The 28,000-nt window shown below is 42.9% G+C and overlaps 2 protein-coding genes across 21 annotated transcripts; one reads left to right on the top strand and one right to left on the bottom strand.

The window, feature by feature from the left end:
• Window positions 1–12: 12 nt before the first annotated feature.
• On the top strand, window positions 13–28,000 carry Rab3-GEF (Rab3 GDP-GTP exchange factor). Of its 20 annotated transcripts, XM_020954424.2 has the most exons (23): window positions 13–475; window positions 3,915–4,058; window positions 4,115–4,533; window positions 4,654–5,203; window positions 6,324–6,685; window positions 6,751–6,877; window positions 10,191–10,223; window positions 10,841–10,935; window positions 11,003–12,119; window positions 12,184–12,387; window positions 12,629–12,679; window positions 13,293–13,683; window positions 13,750–14,138; window positions 14,205–14,687; window positions 15,055–15,153; window positions 15,588–15,845; window positions 15,907–16,146; window positions 16,208–16,480; window positions 16,543–16,710; window positions 20,131–20,139; window positions 23,530–23,602; window positions 23,664–23,710; window positions 25,399–28,000. In XM_020954424.2, the coding sequence occupies exons 2-23, from the start codon at window positions 3,936–3,938 to the stop codon at window positions 26,434–26,436; spliced, it is 6,549 nt and encodes a 2,182-aa protein (XP_020810083.2). In that variant the 5' UTR covers window positions 13–475; window positions 3,915–3,935; the 3' UTR covers window positions 26,437–28,000. The 20 variants fall into 20 exon arrangements, with proteins under 20 accessions (XP_020810083.2, XP_086682223.1, XP_020810088.2 ...); XM_086826097.1 differs by lacking the exon at window positions 20,131–20,139 and having other exon boundaries at window positions 4,663–5,203; XM_020954429.2 differs by lacking the exon at window positions 15,055–15,153.
• LOC110185530 (uncharacterized) lies at window positions 7,016–7,728 on the bottom strand. The gene is made up of 2 exons (XM_020954437.2): window positions 7,627–7,728; window positions 7,016–7,569 (listed from the first exon to the last, which is right to left on the bottom strand). Exon 2 carries the CDS (start codon window positions 7,558–7,560, stop codon window positions 7,117–7,119), a length of 444 nt encoding a protein of 147 aa, XP_020810096.1. The 5' UTR covers window positions 7,561–7,569; window positions 7,627–7,728; the 3' UTR covers window positions 7,016–7,116.

Here is a 28,000-nt window from a genome sequence, read left to right as displayed (position 1 = left end):
TGCCATTTGGTGTGGTGTAGTGTGGTCGGTTCGCTGGCGTCCTTTGGTTGTGCTGCTTGGCGCGACGACTACGAAAATCAGTCACACCACGGACAGCGCGGAGCTAGCACAGCAAGAGCACAAGCAGGAGGCACCAAGGAGCAGCACAGGAGCGGCGAGAGAGTCCTTCGCCTGCAACTGACCACGAGAGCTAAATCGAGCCCGAGCCTGTGCCTGAATCCGGAATCCTGAATCCGGAATCCTGAGCCTCAGAAAGAATCGCAAAGGCAACTTAGTTAATTTGCAGTGTTGCCCATGTTCCGTAGCTTGCTTTTTGTTTTTTGCTGTTTAAAGAAGAACACACTTTAATAAGAGAAAATAGTGATAAATCAGCGAGGGAAAGGCGAGAAGGAATGAGTGAACAATGTCAAGCAGAATGCAATGGAAAGCAACGTTGATTAACTGAAATAAGCAACAATAATTAGTGGACTAAGAGGTAAGTGGAAGCTAAAGAAAGAAGTCCCAATAATAAAAAAATACACACACACACTGACATGTGTGTATAACATTGTTTTTGTGTGTATTTTATTTTTTTTTGGTTCGTTCTTAACGATTTTTCCAGTGACCTTGTTGCGTACGCCAGAGCGTACAAATTCGGTGGGGGAGTGTGTGCGTGTGTTTGTGTGTGTACTTATATGTGTGTGTGTGTCATTGCTGCTTAGCCTTGTCCCCCCTCCCCCCTTTTATCCACATTTCGCACACACACTTACTTCAGTGCCTGTGTATGTGTGTGTGTGTGTGTGTGTGTGCCTTCTGCGCATATATTTCTGGTGCCCGAAAATTCAGTAGCATACTTTTCAGCATGAGCTCAAGGAATTTATGCGGGAGTGTTGTTACTCTTCTTTATTTCTTCTTCTTTTGTCGGGAAAATGAAAAACCTGACATCCAAGGCATTTCACTTAGCATATTGCTTGTTCCCGGGTTTTTGTTGTTGTTGTTGTTGTTTTTGGCATGCCAAAACAGAGTGTTTATATGTGTATGTATGCCACAGCTGCGGTCAAGTTAATAGCTTACCAAAAAATTAACAAAATATATAATTTAAAAAAGAAATAAAGCTGAATAATACTTGTTTTCTATAGAACTTGAGAATATAATAGTGTTGCAAGCTCAAAATGTCTTAATTCTCAAATAGAGATGTTCTAAAACATAATTTTGATTAAATGCTTTAATCATTTAAAGAATTCTGGGGTAATATTTCATTGAGATCTTATATAGAAATTACAGTTCATTAAAAGTTGTTAATTTAACCAACAGAAATGTATATTTATAATAATTAACTTTCCTTTAAGCATATTTCATTTGAAATATTATTAATATGCTATAATATAACTTTATGAGTTATCCTTATCCCCCTTTGGATCAGATTTCAATGCTTAAGGTATCTGTTTCTGTTTGAGTAAATTTAATAATTACATCTTAGCCATAAAAGGATTGATAACTTAAACTAGCTGCAGTCCTAATGCCTTGACATCAACTGTTGTATGTGAATATATATACATATATATGACTGGCAATGTTGATATCCGAATGATAAGACCCATTGGGCATCAGCCTTTGTGGCCTGGCCTTGGATGTACGAGTTTATCTATGTACATATGTATGTATGTATACCCTGCCCCGCTGTGCTGATGATGTGGCTTCGGCATTGTGTTGTCAGGGAATGCAATTGCCGAGCCTTTTATTGATTTTATGATGTGCCCCATGATGGAGGAGACCATCTCCCAGTAACCAGTAACCAGCAACCAGTAACCAGTTACCAGTTACCAGTTCCTGCTGCAGTGGCACGTGCATTTCCACCCAGGGAGTACGAGATGCAGATGCAGATGCAGATGCAAATGTGGTGCAGATGTGGAAGTCGGAGGGGAGGCAGTGTTAAATGGAAATTGCACGACAGAGCTCGCTCGTCTGACTGACAGACTGGCAGACACTTTAAGTGGCTTGGAGTGGTGACAGGAGAGCGTTTTTAGAACAAAAAGCTGGAGGAGATGAGCAGGAGTCCTTCTGCTGCCATTCTTTTGAGCCTTTCCCTTTTCTTCGTCACGCTTAATTCAGCAAAGAAGACGCAGCGAGAGAAATTCCATTGCCTGCAGGACGATAAATACGGAATGCCTGCCAAGTACACGTTAAGAAATGCTTTGATTTGCTGCTTATGGCATTGTTTTGGAACTCCCTTTGTGAATTTAACAAACAACAGACTTGTGCACGAGATGGATAAATGTATATTTCCGGGATAAGGTTTTCTTTCTCTTCCCGCTTGCCAGACTTCTCTGAATGCTTGGAAGATTCCATATAATTATTAAATGCTGTATCTCTTCCCCACCCTTTTGGACCCTTAATGGCCAAGAACTTCTCAAGTAACTGACCAAGGGATGCCACTCGAAACCTCATCTCCGGATGATTTCATTTTTCGGTTAATGACAGTTTCACTCCCCAAACCCTTGGCTATTTTTAACCTCAATCGAAATGGAGCTAGGAATGGGAAAAAGGAACTAGGAGTGGAAATGGGATTGGGAGTGCGCCTGTCACATCCAGGCTGATGTCATTCCGCGGAGTCTGCGGTCTGTGGGCGGTGCTTTGGTTGGGGGAGGCATCCTCAAAGTGGCATCCCTTCAATGAGTTTTTCCTTCGCTTTTCCCTCATTTGTCGTTGTTGTTGTGCCGAAGAGGGGGGTAAGTGCATCCGTAGCCTTGACATGATTCGCCCTGACGGATGGTTGTGTGTGGTGTGTGTGTGTGTGGGTCCAGTGGTCCACTGACCAGAGGAATGTGTGTGCGAGCAAACTTTTCCCTTGTCCCAACATCCAGAGGGCTCAGTAAACACTATGCTTTAAGGACATAAGGCAAATACATAGTGCCTTTGGCATGAAATTCCCTAGTTAATATTCAGAGAAATAAACCAAAACCCAGCATAATTGCATAATTTTAATATAATATTTGATGGAAATGAAACCAATTTCTATTTGAAGAAAGAGAGAAGGAGAAATATGTATATGTATATCCCTGGAGGAGGACATCAAGGTCCTTGATTCGAGTGCCATTAGAGTGATTAAATCGGATGCCTTGGCGCTTGCACTCCAGTAATCCCTCACTTAATGTACTCTTCACCTAGGACACCCTTACTTAATTGGTGCTGAAATTACTTGACTTACTCTGTGTCGCTCAATTGAAGATTAATCCGATGACGAATGATGATGGCTCTGATGTCGAGGTTGACTTTGAGTTCTGAGCTCGCGATTTGCTTCAATTGGCCTTGGTGGATACATCCACGTGGCGCATTATCGAGGGATTGGCATTCAAAGTGCTGTGCTCGTTCTGTATATAAATGTATAATATATTTTATTGGCATTCTTAGGAGACAGACCCACGAACGCCCACAGGAATTTGACGTCAATTCGGAATTTGTGATTTGAAACTTTAAAATATATACCTTCTGCCTCCGCGTTGACATTCAATTTGCTGGGCTTTGGCTTTGGCTCTAGCTTTTGTTGTTTAGCTCGGTTCCCAGTGCTGGTCTCCTCGGGATGCCAAACCGATTATATTGCCAGCGGCAAGGTCATCGGGCAAACAAAGAGAAGGCCAAAGGAGAGTTGACTGACTGGCTTGAACCCCCAAAAATATTTGTATTTGTGTTTGGAAAACGGGGAGCGGGTTCAGCCTTAAATTTATACAAATTGAACCTTAAATAAATGCCAAAAACTTATCGTAAATAGTTTGTTATAATATTGCTGCACATATTTAGATTTAAATCTTTCTACAATATCCTTTTCCAACTTGAGACTGAGGTGTCCTCTTAATAAGCTTTGCTCTAATACTGTCCTTGTCCTCTTAAATGTCCTGGCAACTGACTTTATCCTTATTGTCTCCCCCCTCTCTTAGCATACACAATCCCTCGCCAGGATGTCGGACCAACAGAAAGCCTCCCTGTGTCCCCGGCTGGTGGACTACATGGCCATCGTGGGTGCCCACACGACACCGCCGATGCCAAAGGGACTGCAGGGCCTCAAGGCCCCACCCGTGCAGGTAAGCAGGAGCTTTCAAGGATTACTATGTGCATATTTATATATTTTATGGATTAGGTGCCGGATCTGCTGCGTCGCTACCCGCCCTCGGATCATGCCGATTTCCCGCTGCCCCTGGACATGGTGTACTTTTGCCAGCCGGAGGGATGCACCAGCGTGGGACCACGACGCACTGGCTCCGCCATCCGGGACATGACCTCCTTTGTGTTTGCCCTGACCGACAAGGATTCGGGGAAGACGCGGTATGGCATCTGTGTGAACTTCTATCGACCCATCGAGCGTCCCAGCACGGTGGCAGGTGGGGCGGGCGCCGGTGGTGATCGTGCCGGCAATGGAGGACCCGGTGGCCATGGTGGAGCCGGCGGAGCTGGAGCTGGCGCCGGCGGCGGTGGACGGGGCGGCAGGCGGTCGTCGGCCTTCCGGCGCGAGTCGTGGCGAAAGAGCATGGAACGGAGCTCCGACTCGGCATTTAGCAGGCAAGTGTTGTGTGTTTGCCAATGGGAGTGGACAACTGGAGGGCACTCCGGTGGAGCGACGCCAGTCTAATGTATCTCAAACCATTTCCATAATAGTTACGGCCTCTTAACTACTTCTAGCGACTACAGAAGTAACGTAGCGCCCAGCGATTCGGACCGTGAACTCACCTCTCGCCGAGATTCCGACCAGCAGCGCCTCCACTCGCATCAGCCACAGTCGCACCAATCCCAGTCGCATTCCCAGTCCCAATCCCAGTCGCAGTCCCATCATCCGGCAGCGGTGCCGAAGCTGGGCCTGATGGCCCCTTCGGCGGACTCCGAGTCCGGCGGCAGTCATTCGCCCTCGCCGCGTGCCTCGCGGAAGCGGACGAAGCTGCGCAACCAGTCCCTGACCTCGCTGTGCATCATCTCGCACCATCCGTTCTTCACCACCTTCCGCGAGTGCCTCTTCATCCTGAAGAAGCTGATTGATGCCTGCAACGAGTCCTCGTCGCCCAAGAGGGTGGGCGCTTCGCAGAAGGTCAACCGGGATAACGTGTGGACGGTGCTGACGGGTCATGCCAGCGAGGCGACGCCCTCGATCGTTCTCCATGATGTGCGTGAGATCGAGACGTGGATATTGAGGCTTCTGTCCACGCCAGTGCCGGTGCCGGGGTCCACGCGAGTCGAGGTGAGTATTTCCGATTTTATGAAGATGCCACATGACGTATACGTGATTTTTGGGTAGAAAACTCAAACACTGATGGGTTTTTGAAGTAGTTAATAGAGAACATTTTAATTGGTATTACGTCTTTTCTTGGGATATGAATTTTATATAAGAATTTTAGATAGAAAGAAACCTACATGACGTATACGTGATATTTAACAAGGAAATATTACTCATACGCCTTGTTGAGTTCTTTTTTAATCTGTTTAGATAGAAAAATCCATACCCACTGTTAGACAAAAACTATCATAATTACAATTTTTCTTAAGACATGATTTTTACTTAAAAAGAAACCTACATGACGTATACGTGATATTTACCAAGGAAATATTACTCATACGCCCTGTTGAGTTCTTTTTTAATCTGTTTAGATAGAAAAATCCATACCCACAGCTAGACAGAAACAATTGCAAATACAATTTTTCTTAAGATATGATTTTTACTTAAAAAGAAACCTACATGACGGATACGTGATATTTAACAAGGAAATATTACTCACACGCCTTGTTGAGTTCTTTTTTAATCTGTTTAGATAGAAAAATCCATACCCACAGTTAGACAGAAACAATTGCAAATACGATTTTTCTTTAGATATGATTTTTACTTAAAAAGAAACCTACATGACGTATACGTGATATTTAACAAGGAAATATTACTCATACGACATGTTGTTTTCTTTTTTAATCTGTTTAAATATAAAAATCTATAAAAACAGTTAGACAGAAACAATTGCAAATACAATTTTTCTTAAGATATGATTTTTACTTAAAAAGAAACCTACATGACGTATACGTAATATTTAATACGGAAATATTACTCATACGCCATGTTGTTTTCCTTTTTTTTAATCTGTTTAGATGGAAGAATTCATGAAAAAAGTTAAACAGAAACCTGTAAGATAGTTTAGATGTTTAGTTTAGATGCAGTGCTTATCCTTAATAGTTATATGCCTTAAGAGTAACAGATATAAATATAACTCATACGCATTGTGACAGAAATTGTATTTATTTTCGATTTAAAATTCAGTCTTAATTTAATGATTTCTTATATTTAAATAATAACTTTATTCATATTTTCCCCACAGGTGGAGGTGCTCTCACCGACGGTGCACGAACCCCTGCTGTTCGCCTTGCCCGACCACACTCGCTTCTCGCTGGTGGACTTCCCGCTCCACCTGCCCCTGGAGCTGCTCGGCGTGGAGACGTGCCTCAAGGTCTGGACCCTGATCATGCAGGAGAACAAGGTGCTGTTTCAGTCGCGCGACTATAATGCCCTCTCCATGTCGGTGATGGCCTTCGTCACGATGCTGTATCCGTTGGAATACATGTTCCCGGTCATACCGCTCCTGCCCACCTGTCTCAGCTGTGCGGAGCAGCTGCTCCTGGCGCCCACGCCCTTTGTGATAGGTGTGCCGGCCTCCTTCCTGGTTTACAAGAAGAATTTCCGGTGAGAATCATAATCAGAATCGGTGGCAGAATCATACACTATATATACTTACTGGCAACTTTCAGCTTACCGGATGACATTTGGGTGGTTGACTTGGATTCCACCAAACTGACGCCACCAACGGGTGGCTATGAGGAAATACCACCGCTACCTGAGCCCGAGGGCACCATCCTGAAGAATCACCTCAAGCAGGTAAGCCCCCTGGATCCGCTAAGATCCCCAAAGTAACCCCTGTACAAAGGATAATCTAAACTCCAGTCTTTGATTGTTAGAAATTCACCCACAAAGCAAATGATTTAAACTTAAGAGCAGAGAAACAGCTTAAAAACATAGTCAGTTACAATTGGAATTTATTTTGAGGTCACAATTCAATTTGGGTTAAAGTTCGGGCTAAAAGACATATGCAAAATATTGATTGGGAGGAGACTGATTCAAAGGGTGTCCAGGCAGTGCTGGCACTTCTGAAGAAGATCACGGCTCTGGTCATAGAGATCAGCGTCCAGTTGGCGCAATCCCTGCTCATGGCCATTGAGGAAACGCCGGAGCTTGTCCACCTCGTTGCGCATCTTGAAGACGATGCCGGGCAGCATGACCTTCGACTTCTTCACCACCTGCTCCTGCACGTGGAGCTGGCGCTCGCTGGCCCCCTCGCTCCGGAACCTCTCCAGACGCAGCCGCTCCACCTCGCCCTCGTTCTCAAAGTGGGTCTTCTGCCGCAGCAGGTTCTCCAGCAGGGCCCGGAACACGATCAGCTGCTCCAGGCGGGGATCCGTGAAGCTCGTCTCCGAGTCCCGGCGCCCGAAGCGCAGCTTGGCCGGGTGACGGGAACTGTCGGCTTGCACCACCGACATCAGGGCAATGTGGGGACTGTACATGGCTGTACACTGCGAGAAACTGGTCAAGAACAGTGGTAAAACTTAACTGGGTTGGCGATTAGCTACCTCTAATCAGAACTGAATTTATGAATCTCCAAGCTATACACACTCAGCCTATAGTTTGATTTTAAAAACTACGTCTGCCTTGTTTTGTTTTATAAAGCAAACAAAGAAACTAAACTGACATGGGGTAAATATTTCCTTCTAAAACAATTATTTCAATTTTAAGTTTGCAAAGATTTATTATACCCTGCAATCAAAGTCATAAATCAGTAAAGAAAAGTCACAATATTAAGCTTAACTTCAAGAAATAACAAATCCAAGAACAAAAAAACTAAATCTATATTAGCGAATTCACATTATTGCAGATTTACTATTCTTAGGGAAAACGACACGGAACGATTTGCTCATTAAAATTAATGTTTTTATGGCTTCAAAGTTTAATTTGTCAATATACATTTTCATATAAATTTGTAGATAAATATCGGCTCTAAGAATGCTATTCTAATTTAAGTCGGAACAAACAGGCGAATCTTTCTTGACATGAGGGAGAGCCACACATTTTTTTGCCACTAATTAATCCTTATTGAAGGCCATCAAATCTGTTCTGTGAAAAGCACCGCTGATGGGAACCACGCCAAACACCAAACATTTCTCAAAAACATTGGACAGAAAAGTCACGATCGTCAAGAGATGTAGCCAAAAAGATAATATCAGTATTGTGGGCCGGAATTTGCACCCTCTTTTCTAAATGAGAAAAAGCTAAAAATTCCAGCACACAATACCAAAATTATCTTTTTGGCTACAACACTTGACGACAATGATTTTCTGTCCAATGTTTCTGAGAAGTGTTTGGTCTTTGAAGTGGTCCCCATAAGCGATGCACTTCACAACACAGATTTGATGGCCGCCAATGTGGATAAATCAATGGTTGATCCCTTTGGTCCACTTCATGGACCCAGAGTGAAGCCTCCAGGGTAGCAGCACCGCCGAGAGCAACGGCACTGGCGGGGCAGCAGTGTCCAGGGTAGCAGCAGTGTCCAGGGTAGCAACTGTGTCCAGGGTAGCAGCATTGACAGGAGCTACAGCCAGGCGGCAGAGTCGTCCAATCCCGACGACGACCCTACCGACCCCACTGGCTGCCATGACAGAAGGGTCTTGTCCTTGTCTTGATGGAGCGCATCCTGCACTTCTCGAAGGAGCACCTCCAGGAGTCGGAAGAGGCGAAAACCTTGTTCTTCAGCATGTGTCCCAGTGGAGTCCTTGGAAAATGCTCTCTTGATCGTTGGCATAGATTCTGGTATCTGCTCAGCCTATATAGGAGTATAGAGGGTATTATTTGTAACCCATATATAGATATTACAATTTAAACAAACACACCTCTGAACTAGTAGGAAATTTGTTGAAATGTACAAGACTTGGTTAAACTTCTTTTCGGAATACAAATAGTTTAGAAATTTTTACTAAGATGTTGCTGGTTCGACAAATGGAATTATAATGAAAATTATTAGGAGCAGGGTTTGGCAGATAGACTTTTGGTTTGACACAAGGAGTTCAAGGCTGACTAGATGGTAATATTTAGGTTTTAAGTTCAAGTACAAAATCACAATAATGTTTAAAAAGCATAAATTATACAATAAATAAATACTCAAACTAGAGAAAAAGTTATAAGAGAAAGTCTAACCGTATAAAGACTAGCGCATAAAAAATAACTTATTTAATATATTTAGAATACACATATTGTATGTTTTCTTTGAGGTATATGTACATGATCCTATGACTGTGCAAAGACAGCTTTCTTTCAAGTTTCTAAAATAAAATTACAAAAGCAATTATCATAAATTACATTGATTTTTAAAGAACCTCAATTACAATTAACAAATTAATAATATTTGTCATTTTTATGGGTGAATTTCTAATATTGCAAATAAAAGTCAAACTGTTTATACAGATAAATGTAAACATATGTGTTTATCATGTTCATTAAATATATTGGTATACAAAATATACTATTTATACATAAACAAATGCATTTGCTCTACTCTAACTCCATTTTAAACTTTACAACGTAAATAAAATTAAAAATCGTAAAGCAAATGCATCGGTTTAACTGTCGCTGCTATCGTTTATCGCTGTCACCAAACCGTTATCGCTGCTCATTAATCGACTTTGGTGTGATTTAATTCGATATAATTACAAATATAGAATCTAATTGTACATGGAGACCGCTGATTAATATACAAATATACAGAGAGCTGTTCATCAGTGTTTTCATTTAATTTATATACATATATATAAATATATAAATGTTTTTTTTTTTTATATAAAAAATCCCCCATTGAGGACACTTGTACAACTCTCTCTCTATCTCTCTCTTACTTATTTTCTTCGTGTTTTGTTTTTCTTTCTGCGTCTATATATCGATGTGTGCCCATCTCTGTCTCTATCTTATGGCTATACTACCTTTGACACTCATGCATTATCTGTTATATATGATATACATATATATATGAAAATATATATGTATATTTATATTGTTATACTTGATCACAACTTGAACAACAACAACTACATCAACATCAACAACAACTACAACAACTATCGATTAACAACAACAACCACATCGGCAGGCAATGCTATTGATGGACGAAGCTGGACTTGGTGTAAATATCGTTCGCAATCGTGTTAATCTACGTTTGGTTTATCGTTTATCGTTTATTGTTTATCGTTTTTATGGTTATACTTGAGTTACATACTAAAAACATAATCCATAAATAATATACTAACTACCTCTAGATCTGAGACTATATATATGAATACGTAAAGGAGGCCAGAGTACTAACCGCATGCCTACATTAGAGTTGAAAAATATGATTTCAAACCCATTGAAAAATACGATTCCTTGCCATTTCTTTCATACATTCATTATCCATAAGCCGAGGCCTAGGTTTGGGACTTTTTCTCCGAGATATATATGATATCTCCTCATATACTATATATATGTGTATATATCTTTCGCTGTCTTTAGTAACATATTATGTGTTTCGTGTGCATGCCCCTCAGTGTCAGTCACAGACTCTATCTCTATCTCTCTCTCTCTGCCTAACTCCTTCTCTCTCTCAACTCCAGTAAACGAGTAACTAAAGTAGCCTAAAGTCCCGAGTCGAAGAGCTCTCCCAGTCCCCCCCTTGTATAAGTATTTTGCATAGTTAGTCCAGTTGGAGATTACTTTGAGAAGATCTGATTACTGATCACCTTTCTTTCCGATAACGCTCCACAGGCACTCACATCGATGACGGCCACCAATCAGGCGGTGTCTTCGCAACAGCTTCTACCTTCTGTGAGGGACAGTCTCCAAGAGCCACCGCTGCTGGGGTAAGTACCAAATATATATACCTCCTAAGTATAATAATAACTCTATGTATATTATTACCGGATACAGGGTCTCCCAGGTGCGACTCCCTCTGCAAACGCCACCGCACTCGGCCCAGGCCAGTCAACGGAACTCCGTGTCCAACCAGGGAGCGATGAGCTCCCGGCAGCCCAGTCCCATGAACTCGCCGGCTCTCAATCCCTTCGTCTATGGCACCGATGTGGATTCCGTGGATGTGGCCACCCGGGTGGCCATGGTGCGTTTCTTCAATGCCCAGAACACGCTGGCCAATTTTGCTGAACACACGCGAACACTGCGTCTCTATCCGCGTCCCGTGGTTGCCTTCCAGATCAATAGTTTCCTCAGATCCCGGCCGCGGGCCTCGGTGTTCCTCAATCAGTTTGCCAGGACCCAGGCGGTGGAGTTCCTGGCTGAGTGGTCGCTGACGCCCACAAATGTGGCATTTCTGCGAGTGCAAACCGGGGTGATGGATCCCATGCAGGTGGGGGATAAGCCCAAGTGGTTCGCCCATGCCCTGACCCCCATTAGGTTTTCGGTTTGGGACGACGGCAGCTCCCTGAATGGGGCCCTGCGGTCGCTGAAGCAACTGGAGTGCCAGCCCACGGACGAGAGCGGCTCGGATTCGGAGGGAGCGGACAGCAGCAGCTCCTCGTACAGCTCCCTCAGTGACTTTGTCTCGGAGATGGCTTCCTCGGATCTGTCGCCCAGCCTGCACGATGTCTTCGGCTCGTACAATCGGCCGCATGTGGTGCCGCAGACGCTGTCCTCGAACCTGGACCCGGCCTTGGTCTATCATCCGCCCAGCAAGCTCCAGTATCCCGAGGGCACGGCCGATGCAGTGGCCGCCAGCAAGGCCCAGGAGGAGGAGGATGACGAAGACCGGGCAGATAGTCCGGTCTCCTCATCCTCCAGCCGCTCGGATCTCAGTTCGCCCAGCTTCAATCGCGACTCGGAGTTCGATTTCCAGCCCAAGGGACAGGCAGTGGGCCCGGGAGCAGGAGGAGGTGCTCCCAGCTTCGAGCTGGCCACACCCTTGGCTATGCGTCTGGAGGCCACCATCAAGATGGCCAGCATTGAGCAGGAGCCGGACACGGCCAGTGGCAAGGCCATAACCAAGCTCCAGCGTCATCCCAGTGACTCGGAGCGGCACGAGAAGAAGGTTCCGGTAGGCACAAAGCACTACAGAGTAGTATTTTGTAAGTAAATTACAATTAATTCTATTTATCTAGCCACCCCTGACACCACCCGTTAAGCAACCCGGTGTGAGCAACATCCTGGCCAGGACGGGCAGCTCCGGCTCCAGCTCGAGCAGTCCGGGTCGCCAGAGCTCGCAGAGCTCTCTGTTCGAGAACTTTGCTTCGCATGCCAAGGAATTGGTGCGGGAGACGACCAGGCAGAGCAGCCAGGAGGGTCTGCTGGCCCACGTGGACAAGGTGAGTCCTTGAGCTAAGAAACTGGAAGGAATTCCTCCTTCTCCGCCCATGAAGGGGAAGGAAGGAAGGAAGGCGTGTGTGTTGTGTACTCTCAATGTGTTCCTTTCTTTTTTCTTTCACTTGTATGTAACTTTTCATTTCCGTATTCGTTTTACTTTGATTTCCTCTTCGGTTTTCTATTGTTTTCTGCGTTGGTTTGGTTGAACACTTCAACCTGACATGAATGTTCCGTACTGTATAGCATGCGCTGGACGAAGATCTTGACGACAAAATGCGTCATACCTTCGAAAAGGTTGGTACTCCCACTCCGCACTATCCCCAGACCATCCAAAGGAATAAGTTCATCCTCCTATATACTCACAATTCATTCATTCGTTCATCATTCACACTCACAGCGCACACATGATCATCGTTTACATCATCAATCGAATGATGTAAGTGCAACATACATATACACAAATCTATAGAAACTAGGAGGGAATTGTATCTTATTTATTTCAATTTATTGTTTATGAGATTAAATTTGGCACGCTGCTTAATAATAATTGCATAATTACATACTAGAAATATATTCTATATAGACACTGATCATCCTTGTTAAGTTTCTTAAATCGAATATATTTATTTGCCCATCATACACTTTTCATTTGTAATTTGTTCAATCCTTGGTGGTCACCTACTCCTCCCATCCACATCCTCATCCTCATCCACATCCACATCCTCCACTAATACTGCCATGGGAACTCGTTGTGTCGTCTTGTAGACTTTGTAAAAGTAGTCCTCGTCCTGGAAGGACTTCATAGTGGGGTTAAGGACTTGCATTGACTGTTACTTAGCACCACCATGTAGCCTATTTACTTCCATCCTCTGCGATTTCTAACTCCCATCCTCCTCCGGGTCCACAGTTCACGCTGCACGCCAAGAAGGCAGCGGGAGAGGCCTCCAAGCAGGCCCTGGAGGTGTCCAAGCAGGCGGCCGGGGTTAGCAAGAATACCCTGGAGGATCTCACCTATGTGGGCAAGTCCACGCTGGGCGATCTGACCAAGACGGCCAAGGAGGCGGCCACCAAGAAGGGCATCATTAAGATCGAAGAGCATGCCAGAGGCGGGGACTCCCTGGCGGTCTCCATGACGCCGCCGAAGGTGCCGGGCTCCCAGCTGGCCACCCAGAAGCAAGTGCAGCAAAGTGGTGGCTCTGCCGGTGGCGGTGGCAACAATTTCTTCTCCTCCATTGGCACCGACTTCAATGGCCTGGCCTCGTCCACATCCACCATGTTCTCCGGCATGTTTGGGAAAAGTAAGTTCGCTTAGGATCTATAAAGAAAAGGATCAAAAGATTGCTTACTTCTATGTTTTATTGCAGAGAACCAGCAGAAGCAGACTCCTGTGACCCATAAGCCAGCCGCCAGCGTCGGCTCCGCCAAGGGCAAGACTGGCATCAACTTTGATCCCTTTCCCAGCCGCAAAGGACTCGTGGAGCGAACGCCGCTGATCAAGCACTCGGGTCCCAGGCAGACGCAGGAGGAGCTCACGCGACAGCAGAACCAGGAGCGCTCCCACAGCAATGCCGAGAACCAGGCCTTCCTCAAGGATGTGACCAACCAGGTGCTTGCCGGCGAAGGCGTTGGTTGGCTGAAGCTCAATCGGTTCAAAAAACTCATGGAGGACGAGTCCTATCGCACCCTGGTGCTCAGCAAGCTCAACAAGACGCTGGACAAGAAGATTGCCCCGGATGACCACATAGATGATGTGGTGGGTATCCTTTTTCTCCCATTCCTAATTAATCGATACTGAGTTCCTTTTTCCCTGCATTTCCAGTGCGTGACGAAGCCCGTGTGGAAGGGCATGCTCAAGTGCGTCCAGGCCATTGCCGGCGGCTTGGACGTGACTTTCGGTAACTTTGGCCTGGGCGGCATGGCTTCCGTGTTCCAGCTGATGGAGGTGGCGCACACGCACTATTGGAGCAAGGAGATCCACGAGGGCAGCGACATGTCCTCCAGCCTGCTCTCCAGCCATGCGGCTAGTCCCATGGGCAGCCGGGAGAACCTACGCTCGCCCAGCTCACCCAATGGATCGCACTCGGGCCTGGGCAGTGAGTGGGCGTCGCCGCAGGAGTCCCGCAAGAGCTCCACCGCCCACCCGGTGCCTGCGGGACCATCGGGACCTGGAGGAGGAGTCGCAAACCGAAGGCTCTCGTCGACGGACAGCCAGGATGGCCAGTCGACGACGGAGATGTTCAAGGATATGCTGTCGCAGAAGAGAAGTGCCTTGAAGAACATGCTCACCTCGTTCGATTCGGATGTGAGTACAGGGCAGTAGTCCCTAGTCCATAGTCGTAGTCCTAGTTGCGTCCTAGTTGCGTCCATTCATCATGTGCTCTCAGCTTGCCCGCAAAAAATCCTGTAAATTGCTCAGTGTATATACATATATATCGTATATCTTACGTAGAATCGCTTATCGGCATATCAGTGTATAGAGGCCACTCAGTACCAACTAGCTAATATCAGTATCTATCAGTATCAGTATCAGTATCAGTATCAGTATGTAACATATATGGCTGAAACCTATTGACCTGACCCTACCCCCACGTAATCCATGTAATCCCATCCAACCTCGCCACCACCCATCCGTTTGTAGAGCTCTCTAACAGGCCGTATGTAATCCGTAGGCTGCCGGCTCTACGGGCGCCCTCTCCGTGGTCAGTCTGGGCGTCGTCCGCTTGCCCTCCAGCTGCCGGTCCACGGTCTCAGACACGGAGTACGAAAATGTAAGTACAGCCCCGCCTGGGTCAGAGGGCAGGCCAGGGTCAAGGAGGTTGTGATTGTTAGCTAGGAATTCCTAGGAGCTTAATTTAAAAGGGAGTTTCAGGAGGTTCAGGAGACTTGAGGTCTCCGACACTCCATTATTGATCCTATGACCTTATCACTCCTAACGCTATTCAAGAAGATTCTGGATTCCCCTCCCAGATCATTAGTTATTCTTCGAGATCATTGAATAATCAGGAAATGAATTTCCGATTCCCATTTCCTAAACCTATCCTAGGAAGCGAATCTTCCATGAGTTCTTGCACATTTAATGAATCAGGCTTATTGAGTAATAAAATCCCCTGTCACCGTAAGAGTTTATTCCTGTCCAGGACCTAAAGAGCCTTGGAGCCGGAATCCTGAAAACATTGATACTAACGAGGGATTAACTTTCCAGACGACCACTTCGAAGGACTCGAAGAAGAGCACTGGCAACTTGTGGTCAGGGAAGTCGACGCTGAGTGCCGGCTTCCGGTATACCGGAGGACACCTGATAAACACCTCATCCTCGCCATCGCCAGATAGTCCGCGGGTGTATCTCTTCGAAGGATTGCTGGGCAAGGATCGCCTGAATCTGTGGAATCAGATGCAGTTCTGGGAGGACGCATTCCTCGATGCTGTTAGCCAGGAGCGGGATATGATTGGCATGGATCAGGTGAGTCTCTGGGACAAGGGAAGATCTCCTCCAAGGATCTATTTTGAATATCTATGTGCAGGGTCCCATTGAGATGATGGAGCGCTACAAGTCACTGAGCGAATCGGAGAGGAAGCGCCTTGAGCACGACGAGGATCGACTGCTCTCCACGATGCTGTATAACCTGACCGCCATTCTGGTGATGCTGAATGTCACCAAGGACGAGATCCGGCGCAAGATTCGACGCTTGCTGGGCAAGAGTCACATCGGACTCGTTTACTCCCAGGAGGTGCACAATGTGGTCGATCAGATCAACAATCTGGTGAGTTCTTGTGAGAGAAGTGCATCTCCCTTTTATACTTGACTTCCTTTCTTTATCGCAGAACGGCAACGACATTGATCTGAAGCCTCTTGGCTCCCGACTGCTCCACCGTCAGAGCTTCACCGTTCACCAGGGCACCGATGTCAACGGTCCGCTGCGTTTTATGGAGGTGCGGGATGACGGACTGGTCCTGCGATCCGTCGATGGCACCATTGTGGAGCGCTGGTGGTACGAGAGGCTGGTCAACATGACCTACTCGCCCAAGACCAAGCTGCTCTGCCTGTGGCGCCGCAACGGTGGACAGACCCAGTTGCACAAGTACTACACACGGAAGGTAGGTGTTCTCCACGATTCCTCCTGCGATCCCAAAGCTCAAAGATAATCCCTTCCGCTCAGTGCAAGGAACTGTACAACTGCATCAAGGAGGCCATGGAGCGCGGCGGCACGCCCACCAATGTGCCCGAGCTGGGAGGCGAGTTCCCTGTCCAGGACATGAACACGGGCGAGGGCGGCCTGCTGCAGGTGTGCCTCGAAGGTGTCGGTTTGTTGTTCTCCAACAGCAAGGTGAGTGGTCCTTAATCTCTCAGAATAATGAAAAAGAAAGAAACACCTGGCACCCACACACACATAGACACACACCCTACCAAAATCGAGATCGCTGAAGATCAAGCTAAAGTTATATATACAAAGTTACACCCAAGACTAAGACACGAAAACCAGCTCCATCTCCGATGTCTCCGAATTCGAAACTATAGCTAGTGCTCCCTTTTATTCGTACCAAACACACAAGTACACTCACACATCCTCCAAAGGATAACGCAGTCAGAAGAAGCCCCCCCCGGTCACACTTAAAATATAAAAAAACATGACTTAATTAGCACGAATATAATCAGAAGATTAGCGAATTCAGAAGTGATCCAAGACAAAAAGTAACTGAAGGATTATTGATATAAATATCAAATCAAATAAATGGGTATCAGTACATGTCGCGCGTCTATCTGTCCATATATCGATACATACTCCCACTGCCTAAGTTTCAGTGTTTCATTTACAGTCGTTTCATTTAGTTAAATTTCTGTTTGTTTCATTTCGTTTCCTCTCGATTCATTTCGTTTTCCGTCTGGCTTTCTTTCCGTTACTTATGATATTGATTAGTTCGATTGATTAACCCAATAATTTCCTCGTTGTGTGTGTGTATCGACTGCATCAAGATCAAGGGCCCTCTCAATATAAATTTCAATGATATTTATATGTATGTATATCCATATACATATATATATACTTATTATGTTTGGTTTTCAGTTTGTGCTTTTCCGATATGTAAACGTAATGTGAATAAACCAAAGACACCGATTCATAGGAGAAACCAGGACAGTGTCCGAGAATGAGAATAAGAATATACATACATATATGTATATATGAATATTGTGTCATAGTCCAGGCCGGAAGTGAAGTCCAATCCCATTCCCATTGTCCCTGCGAGTGTTTCAGTTCGTTAGACCCGACCGGAAGCCCGACCCACCTAAATATCCCCTACCTATATAACCCGAAGCTTACAACCTCCAACTACGTATTATACTTTACCGATCTCTGCCTCTCTCACTCTCTCTCTTTCTTTAACTCTCTCTATCTCTCTCTGTAACTCATTTGTCTTTCTTCCTCCGTCTTTCGTTTGGTTCTTTCGCTTTGGTTTTGGCATTTTATTTTGACTCGCCTTCTTCAATATATTTAACTTTTATTAATACTCCTAAGTCATTATATAATCCACCAAAAAAATATATATATCGAAAAATCAATCGAATCTCTTATCTTATCCAATCTCTGATCGATCCAAGTGAAAGAAATACAAATCAAATAATATATATATATATATATATGCAGAAAATCCATCTATATCATACCCATATATTGTGCTAGTGAATGTACTGAATGCCGTATTCATTATACTCTCTATTTTATTTATTACCTAACCGATTCAATGGTAACATAAGAAAAAAAAAACAATAGCAAGAGAAATGTATAAGAAATCCCATTTTTTTACACCCTCTTCATATTTCTTTTTCGATTACGATTACGATAGACATTCTTACGATCCTTACGTTTGGTTATTTATGCTCACCGTTTGATATGTTTTTATGCTCATTTTTTACCTCATTCTTCTTATGCTCTTGGCTAAACGATAGCTCCGATTACCGATTCACCAATTTACCGATTTTAACGATTACCCATAACCGATTTTACCACTTCACAGATTTACCAATTAACGATTTAACCATTTAACAATTACCGATTTATTAATTTACCGATCTACCGATATCCGTTTCACAATCTACGATAAGCGACCTACGATTAACGATTACCGTTCGCAAGAATTACAAAATTAATCGATACATTTTTGTATTTGTATCCCTTGAATCCCCCCTCTCAAAAAACCATTCGAAATTCCTTCTCATCACTACATAAACATTGAATTATTGTAAGAACTACTATAAGAACTAAATCATGAAACTACTATGTGGTAGTAAAAATTATTAAACGATCTTATAAATAGGTCCCCCGTCTGTCTCTCGCTTAGGTCCCTTTGCTCTTTGTTATATACATATATAAACTTGGCAAAGCTATTAGTTTCCTTGTAAATAGAAAACTACAACGACTAAGGACTATGTGTGTGTTTTTTTTATGGGTTTAAACACTGATGATTACCTTTTTATGTTGGATTTCGTTGTTGTACCTTATGTTCTGCTCATTTTCCTTCTATTCGAATCTTTAAAGCTCATCCTTATAAATATATACGTCTGTATTCGTATATGTATATGAACAAGAAGAATGTGATGCAACGAAAGCAAAATAAAAGCAAAAATAATAAGGCAAGATGAAGAAGTATATATTCTAAGCTGGTAACTTTTGAGATGGTCCTTGTGATAAAAAAAAAAATCCTGTAAAGTGCTTATTTTGTTCAATTTCCAAGTGTATTTTTTGTTTCATTTCTTTTCTGTATACTCATTTTTCTACATTTTCTATATCTCTTTGATCTCTTTTCTATATCTTATATGCGTATATATATATAAAATGACCTATTTAAATATATATATCTACCACTTTCTCCATATATCTCTTCATTGTTTTTCAGTGTTTCATGACACGATAAATAAGAAATTTTGAAATATTTTTTCCAGTTTCCTTTTTTGGTTCCAATTTTCTTTCGTTTTTACACTATATTTTGGTTAAGTTTTTTCCAATTTTTTGGTAGCAATTATGCTTGCCAAATTTATTTCCTTTTTTCGTTAAGTAAAAATAACCGAAACAACAACAAGTACAAAAAAACAACAAATGTAATTTAAGCTATTGTAGCCAATGTGTCCACCCATGATAATAATATCTCCACCAGTTGCCGTTGTAAAGCCGATATACCCCTTAAAAAATATATATGTTTATATATATATACCCCCCTTTTAAGCAAGCGACTCGAACATAACAACAACAACAACAACAGCCACATTTCATATCGTTTCTATTTAGTATTTACAAAAATCTATTCCAAATAATTATATTGAAATAAAAATTGATACATGAAAACAAAAGAATTCGCCAGCAAATTAGAAATTGATAAAAACCAAAATTACTTGTATGAATGAAAAACCGTTTTGACAACAGTTTTCTCAACTTTCCTTTTTATAATTTTCTTTGTTGCTCGTTTAATCGTTCTCTGTCGAACGCGGAACGCTGCACCGTTGCTCGCTCTCCCTCCTCTTTGTGGACCAACCAAAAAACTATATATATCACGTTCCGTATCGAACCGAACCGAATCGAACCGAATCGAAATCAATTCGCATTATTCCAAATGATTCGACTACTTCTGAAACGCAAAAACAAAAAACAATATCAAAAATAAACCCAAAATCAAAACGAATCAAAAACAAACCGAAAATCGATAAAACAAAAATGTCTATTATAAAAAAATACGATCTGAAAAAACGATAAAAGGATTTCGAGGTATTGCAATGAACAAATTTCTTGTTATATTTGAACTTAAATTTATAAGCAACTATTGTTCTTTAAAAGCCCTGCTATCCGCCCACCACCACCCCTAACCCATCCCCATTCCCCCGTCACTCCCAAACACCTCACAAAAAAATAATAATAACAAATAGAAAATATGTTTTAGTTTGCGTTGCTCTTCAGTTTTATGTTGGACTTTTGCGTTCATAACACTTGATTTAAACCTTCACTTTCACCCACAAAAAAATAAGGTAAAAACCAAAAAAGTATACAAATATATTCGATATGGCATTAACAGTTGCATAAAAAAAGGAAACAACAAAATTGTGTAGTTGATATTGAATTTAAACCTTAAACTGCAAAATAATATATAATATACCAACATAATGTATTTACCTATATATTTTATGTTATATGATCTCTCCTCCTCCTCCTCTCTCTCTATCTATCTCTGAGATTTAAGTTTTTGAACTGTTGGTTGATTGATTGGTTGGTTGGTTAGTTGGTTTGTTTGTTGAATTGAACTTGAACATGAATTTGAATTTAAACTTAAATTGAGCTTAAATTTGAATTTGAACTTGAATTGAAACTGAGCCGTACACTTTGTATACCTTAATGCAGAATTACCGATTACCTATTAACGTTAGATTACCCAAACTATAAATATGTTTTTAGTTTGCGAAAGCACTTTATCGTTATTGATTCGTTTTCATCTCACTTGTTTCTTTTCTTGTATAAGACACTCACATGGTCACACTCAATTGCCGTGCCTACAAGCTGAAGCTGGTCACACTCCGTGTGCCGAAAAAAACTCAAGGCTTCGAGCTCCCTAGCATGCCCAAGCACGCTCCCCTCTGCCACAGTTAAATTCCCCAAGTGCAGCTTCTGCGAAAACCCCTTGCCAGAGCCAAGAATGCACCACAATTCACAAAACTATTTTAAAAAATGTTAAATAAAACATAAACATAAAAAAATACGCACCACTTGCATTTGTCCAGGTCCGTCTGGAATTGAGTTCAACCAAAATATATCCCTCTTCTATCCGATGTACATACTCATATATGAAGCCAACCAAACCTATACAATCAGGGGCTGATATATCAAAAGTTTCCCATCTGCTAACATGACTGTGTTGTGCTCTTCCGTTTCCGTTTCCGTTTTGTTTCTTGTCACTTTCTTTTTTTTCCTTTTCTTTGCCATTGAGTTTCGATCCTTATGTTTGGTTAGAAATATCAACTTTTTACACAGGAGTTTTTTGTTGAGATGATCCTCCTTACAAACCCTGTGCCCAGGCTCCCCCTGAGCTTCTTGTTTTTTACTGTATTTATTTGTTTTTCGTTTTTTTGTTAAAGTGTGCCAGAAAATTCATCGAGTTGTTAACAAAAAAATATATATAGATCCAACAAAGTTTCCTTAGTGTTGATTTTGAGTTTGCTTGTGTAGCGTTACGTTGTTATAGCAAAGACTTGAACATCAATCGTAGTTGTAGTTAATAAATTAAGAAAACTTTAAGAAAAACAATACCAAAAAAAATGAAAGCGTAAACTAAGGACAAGTTGAATGAAGAAAGTCAACAACAGAAATGCTAAGCTCGGTTTTAACAATCTCTAAGCTATCGTTATTTGTCCAAAGCGCTTTCCAGGCCTTCCTGCCTGCCTGTCTCTCCCCTTATCATTCTGTCGCTCTCTATTTGTTTCTATTTCACTTATTTCCGGCCTATATTTGCCTATTCCGTTGCGTTACTCGTTCCGTTTCCGTTTCTGTTTCCGTTTCCGTTACCTGTTAAGGGCCAAGGAAACCATAGCATAGAGTACCGATTAAAGATCGATACCCATCTCACATCCATTAGTTTTGTTAGTTAGTGGAGGCTGGCACATGTGCTGCATGCCGTTGCATGTGTCGCCAATTAATGCCTGCCCCATTCTATCCATTCCATTTCGCTCCTCAACTCATCTCCCAACTCCCAATGTTCCCAAACCGTTGCCCCTTTCAAGTCTAAAATGGGAACAGGACGAAGCCCAACAAGGAGCAACCCCTGTAGTCGGACTCTTATCCTCTAACAGAACCGATCTCTCCTGCTAGAACCAACCCCTTAGTGTGTTTACGATTTTTGTATACTAGCAAACTTCTCTAGAGAAGTACACATACATACACACACACACACAAACACCAACACTCTCGGTAACCGAACACACTGTAGCTTAATTTAGTTATTTTGCGTTTGTATTAGTGCCAAAGTTGGGGTAAATATATATACTACCAATAAATGCTTAGAACTAACGCCTTCGTATCCAAAATCCAAGCTACTTAGTATGCGACCATCTCACAAGTGCTAATTAGAAATCCCCCTTAATTCCCTCCCCCACCCAATAATTAAAAAAGAAATACAACAAAATACAAAAGAACTGAATTAAATAAATTCCATATTCTCTCAGTAAATATATTGTCAGATATGGAAATAAAAAAGAAATCAAGTTAACCAAATTAATTACCAAACTTTCATTTGATTTCGCTGCATTCTTTTTCTGTCTCTCTCTCTCTCTGTCTATATATATCTAATTCGATCTCTTTCTCTCTCTCAGTCTGTTCCGTTCCGTTTCCTTGCGTTTTACTTACCATTCCGTTCCATTTCATATTGCGTTTAATCGCTGTTATCTTGCGTTATGTTGCCACTTGGTTGCACTGATAACCAGCAAAGCAAAAAAAATAATAAATAAAATGAAAAACACTAGATGCGTGCCGTGTATATAAGTGTCGTTAGTTGTAATTGATGTCCTTGTCTTGCTGCCTTGCCTTTCAATTAGAGTTATTTCAACCATGCGCCTGCGTAGCATTCAGTTTTGAGTTTGCCTGCCAGCCTGCCTGCTAATGTTTCAATTATGATTTACATTTACATTTAGTTTTGTTTCGTTGCGTTGCGTTGCACTCCTATTTTTGACAAAATAAATAGTGATTAAAACCGACAAACAAAAATGAAAAGAAAATATTGCTCCCCCCCCAAAAAAAATTTTTTAATATTATTTATCACATTTTACCGCCCATGTGTGTATACGCTATCTCTTTTCAACGCTCTACAGAAACTATCTCTGTCTAACTCCCCCCGCTCTCTGCCTATCAACCAGTCTTCCTCTGTGTGAAAGCTTTTTTGGTGTTGAACCGCCTTATTATTGGCCTTGAGTTCTTTTTTCATTAAGTTGCCTTCCGTTCTGTTCCCTTGAGTTCCGTTCCGTTCCGTTTTTCCAACCACCACCGTTATGTTCAATATTTTTCGTTCGTTCCGCGACGGAGCCTTTGAGTCCGTTTAGCCGAAGAAGAAGTTGGAGAATTGAATAAACTGTAGAAGAATCAAACCCAACTGACTCTCTTCTCCGCCCGTATTTTCAGTTCTTCGTACGTTTGGACCACATCCGCAAGTGTTTCACCCAGAAGGGCGGCATCTTTGTGCTGGAGGAGTACAGTAAGTACTCGAATGCATACCACAAGCTTTGAACTCATTTTTGTTGTTCTATCTCTTGAAGATCCCAAGACCCGCAATCTCATACAGCGCAAGTACCAGTCGAGCATGGTAAGTACTGTAATTACACACACAACTCACCACAGTTCGCCACCACACTTTGTCACTTTGTATGCCTTACTTTCTCTTCATCACTTGTTCCGAGTTGCATCCTGTTCCGTTCCGATTGCGGGTCAATCGATTTATCGATTTACCCAGTCTTACAAGATTTTGTACAAACCTTCATTTCAATTACAAAATACACATTTGTTTATATGGCATATATATACATACTTATATATATGAAATATCCAAGTATTCAGAACTTCCATCACATATCACCACTGTATATGATAATGGCACCTACAATTGCACCGACAGTTTGTATATAACAACAATATAAAGATAACCATTCTTTGGTTTTCGATTTTATTTGTATTACCCGTTTCGTTTTCGTTTCCGTTTAAATATATATATATATCTTTATATACATATATATGTACTATTCTTTTCCGTTTCTGTTTTTTGCATTCGTTTTCTGTGAATATATTTCTATGTCAACAATCAACAACAACCAACAACAACTACTCGACAACAAAAAATGCCTGCAACAACAACACACAAACACCACCACACCTCCAACTCATTTCAACAACATCATACTAAAAATTAAAAATAAATATAAAAAAACAAAATAAATCGTAAAAAACAAATTCCCCGAATCAAATGTAATTGAAACCCAAAGGCTTCGGAAATCGTGCTGAGCTTTCATCGCGTGACCTCCGTGCAGTTTGCCTACATTTGTCATCTAAATGGCTCCTCGTCCGCCCGCAGTCGGGGTACAGTCACCGCCACAGAGCTTAGTGAGACAATGGAATTGGAACGGCCAGCGCCGGTGCAGGAACTGGAATCGAAGGATTAGATGGAATAAAAATGTGCCTAGAATTGCCTACCCTCTCTTCACTCCCAAAAAGAAAACTATGTAAATAAAATCCGAATCCTTTTTATGTATAACCCCTATTGTATATTATATGTACTTCCTGTCATATCTACAACAAATGAAAAACAAAGAACAAAAGAAATAACACTTCTCTACCAAACAATCGAAACATAAAAACAATCAAGAACAGTTTTATATCACATTAAGAGGGAGTTTTATTTTCTTTTTGGCTTTTCTTGTGTGAACTTTATAAAGTTTTTCCTTTGATTTCCACTTTTAAGTTTTATCTATTTTCGACCTGAGTTTTGGTTGTTGTGTTCCACTTCCACTGTTCCACGAGCTGCATGCAATTCTGCCTATGTGTTGTGCAAAAAAAAAAACAAAAAGAAACAAAACGAAAAACCAAAGAATAAAGATTTCTTTTAAAATATCAAAAACACAAACCACTTCACCAAAACACCACGAAATAATTTATACATATATATAAAAAAACACTGTTCATTCCAGGGCTTGGTATTAAGTTTCACAGAGAGATTTCCACAAGAAGATTTAAATAGTCATTTTTATTCCCTTGCAGAGTATTATAAAGCCATTTCCAACCCTATAAATCATATACATTCTCGATCTTTCTGGGTATTAAAAAAAAAATCATCAAACACCCAAAATAAGAGGCTGGAAAAATACTTAAAACTAATGTAAATTTTTATTTTGATTTTGGAAATATCTCTGTGACTATACCGAGCCCGAACAGGGGATATAAAATCCCATTTTATGCACAAATGGGATGACAGATCTTTAAAATCACGTATACGCTCCGTAGTCCGATCAGATTTGCTACTCGGTGCTGTGCGTATTCTCCTACGTGGCCGCCGGCCAGGATCAGAAGAAGAATCCGGTAGTCATCACGCCGCAGATCCAGGACATTCATGCCCAGCAGAAGCAGAAGCACCAACAGCAGCAGCAGCAGAAGGATCAGCACAAGGAGCCCAAGGAGTCGCCCCACCCTACGCATCAGCAGCAGCCAGGAACAGGAACAGCACCTGCTCCTGCTCCTGTTCCTGCTCCCACTCCCGTTCCCGCTCCCGCTCCCGCTCCAGCCCGGATGAGCGGCAAGAGCCAGGCGGGCAGCATTTCCATCCGTCACACGGTGCCCATGCAGAAGCCCACCATAACCATGTCCACGGTGCAGCCACAGGCCAGGATGCCCGTCCATGTGACGACGGCTCCTCCATCGTCTGCAACTGCAACGGAAGCGGCCATTGTTCCTGCTTCGACTTCCGTTTCCGCTGCCGCTTCCGGAAAACTGCCGCAACTGCCGCCACGCGTACCCTCGCAACCTTCCACGGAGAGCCTGGCCTCGATCAGTTCACCACCGCCAAAGGTACGCAGTGGACCGCCGCCGGGACCGCCACCGGCCATACCGCCGCGGACGGGAGCCATTGCCAGGAGCGGCTCTGTGCCGGCGGCCCGCTCCTTTGTGCGCCAGGCGTCGGCCAACTCCACGCCGCCGCAATACACACCGCAGCCGCCGCCGCCGTTTGTGATACCCAAGCGGCACAGTGGCCTGGCCAGAGCCTCCACCCTGACGGCAGCGACCGCCTCCAGTCATCTCCCAAGTCATCCCAGCAGTCATTCCGGCGGTCATTCCGGCGGTCATTCCGGCAGTCATCCGCAGTCGCAGCAGCGCGCTAGCCATGGCAGCGTCGCCGCTGTGCTGCAGTCCATGCCGGAGACTGAGCCCGGCTATGGATCCGGCTCCGGGTCCGGGTCCGGTTCCCTTTCCGGCTCCAGTTCCGGCTCCGGATCGGCATCGGGCTCCATTGCCAGCGCTTCACCGCAGACCCATCGCAAGCACTGACGAAGGAGTTCGTTCTTTAAGTTTGGCGGAGGAGGAGGAGGAGGAGAAGGAGGTGGAGGAAGAGGTGGAGGAGGAGCAGGCACTGGTGCAGCTGGCGCCCCATCGGATATCGGCGGCGGCGGTGGCGGTCAGATGGGCGAGGAGCCACATCCCCATCCGCATCGGCGGGATGTGTGCCGCACCATTTGCATTCCGTGGCTGTGATCCCGGCCAGCCGTTGCCAGGAGAAGCAGCCTGGGAGGAGAAGGAGGAGCAGCAGCGTTTCGTTCGAGTTAAGTTTAGGATCTAAAGAGCCACTAGGCGGGGTTTTCCGGTACTTCCCTGTAAAGGAAATCATTGATAAAGTCCCCCTTTACTACGTTTATACAGTGCCTAAATCAAAGTTTTGGCATTAAATAAGATTTAAATATTGTTTATAACATTTCACAAACCAAATTAGAACCACAAACAAACTATTTCAAAGCCATGTGAAATAGTCATAAAAACGAACTATTCTAAAACCTGTTTTGTTTATATTGTTTACTTGCATTGAGGAGTAATATTTGTTAAATACCAAGTATAAACGTAGCAAAGAATCCCCCAAAAGTTAAAGCCAAACTTACAGTATTCCCTCTCCTTCACAGGGATCCCCGAAAGCGCCGCTCTATGCCCCCAATTATGCGCTATATATATCTAGATATATATATAATTTATATATATGTGTGCATAAAAGTATTCAATGTATTTGAGCTGTATTTACTGAACCTTATCGTAGCCAAATCATATCATTAGCCGCCACTAACTAAGCCCTAGACGAATTGTTTCCTGCTAAGCTTTAAGGCGGAAAAGGCCAAAAACAAAAGAAAGAGGAACTCGCTTATAAACTTACCTATATAGACCTACATATATGTATATTGTATTGTAAAGATTGGCACATAACACACCCAAAACAACAAGAACAAAACGGAAATTGAAGGCAATCTAGTTAGGGATTAGTATACTATATAAAGATGAGACAGAGGATATACTTATAACTACCAATCATCAGCTACGATCGCAACCCGGAACAAAACAAATATTTAAACTATATATATACATACTATATATTTATGGTAAAGGAATTTAACTAGTTCTACTAACAACAAATCAAGGGGGAGGACAGAGGGGAGGCCAGTTTAAGGAATTAAGGATCAGGGAACACCACCACAAGGACGAAGGACCGACAAATCGAGAGGCTACACCATATAATCGAGGACTCTTGGGAAAGGGTAATGCAATAAGTGTGTGTCTGTTTTTGTGGGCTTGTAGTTTCTAGAGAGATACACACACAATATATATATACAAGTGCATATACATATACAAATACATACTATATATATGTAACTACTATATTTTTTTGTTTGATGGTTCTGGATGTTAACAACAAATACTGATAAACAAATAAATAAATCAATAAATATTGAATAAAGCCCAGCACCTATATACATACATGCACATAACATATATATACCCCTAATCGTGTATATATGTATATGATCGAATGTATTTTTCAAAGTTCAAAGCGAAATAAACAGAACAAAAAACA

This window comes from Drosophila serrata, unplaced genomic scaffold (genome assembly GCF_035046125.1).
Source record: "Drosophila serrata isolate PLE 108 unplaced genomic scaffold, ASM3504612v1 contig_130, whole genome shotgun sequence".
Classification (NCBI taxonomy): Eukaryota; Metazoa; Arthropoda; class Insecta; order Diptera; family Drosophilidae; genus Drosophila; species Drosophila serrata.
Note: the sequence above shows the minus strand (reverse complement) of the source record. Positions and strands in the feature narration are given on the sequence as shown.

Excerpts from the sequence above, each read along its gene's own strand:
- Rab3-GEF (XM_086826096.1), top strand. The coding sequence starts at position 3,936 with ATGTCGGACCAACAGAAAGCCTCCCTGTGTCCCCGGCTGGTGGACTAC. Across the intron at positions 15,846-15,906 it reads ATATGATTGGCATGGATCAG|GGTCCCATTGAGATGATGGA; the intron begins GTGAGTCTCTGG and ends ATCTATGTGCAG. Across the intron at positions 16,711-23,529 it reads TGTTGTTCTCCAACAGCAAG|TTCTTCGTACGTTTGGACCA; the intron begins GTGAGTGGTCCT and ends CCGTATTTTCAG.
- LOC110185530 (XM_020954437.2), bottom strand. The coding sequence starts at position 7,560 with ATGTACAGTCCCCACATTGCCCTGATGTCGGTGGTGCAAGCCGACAGT.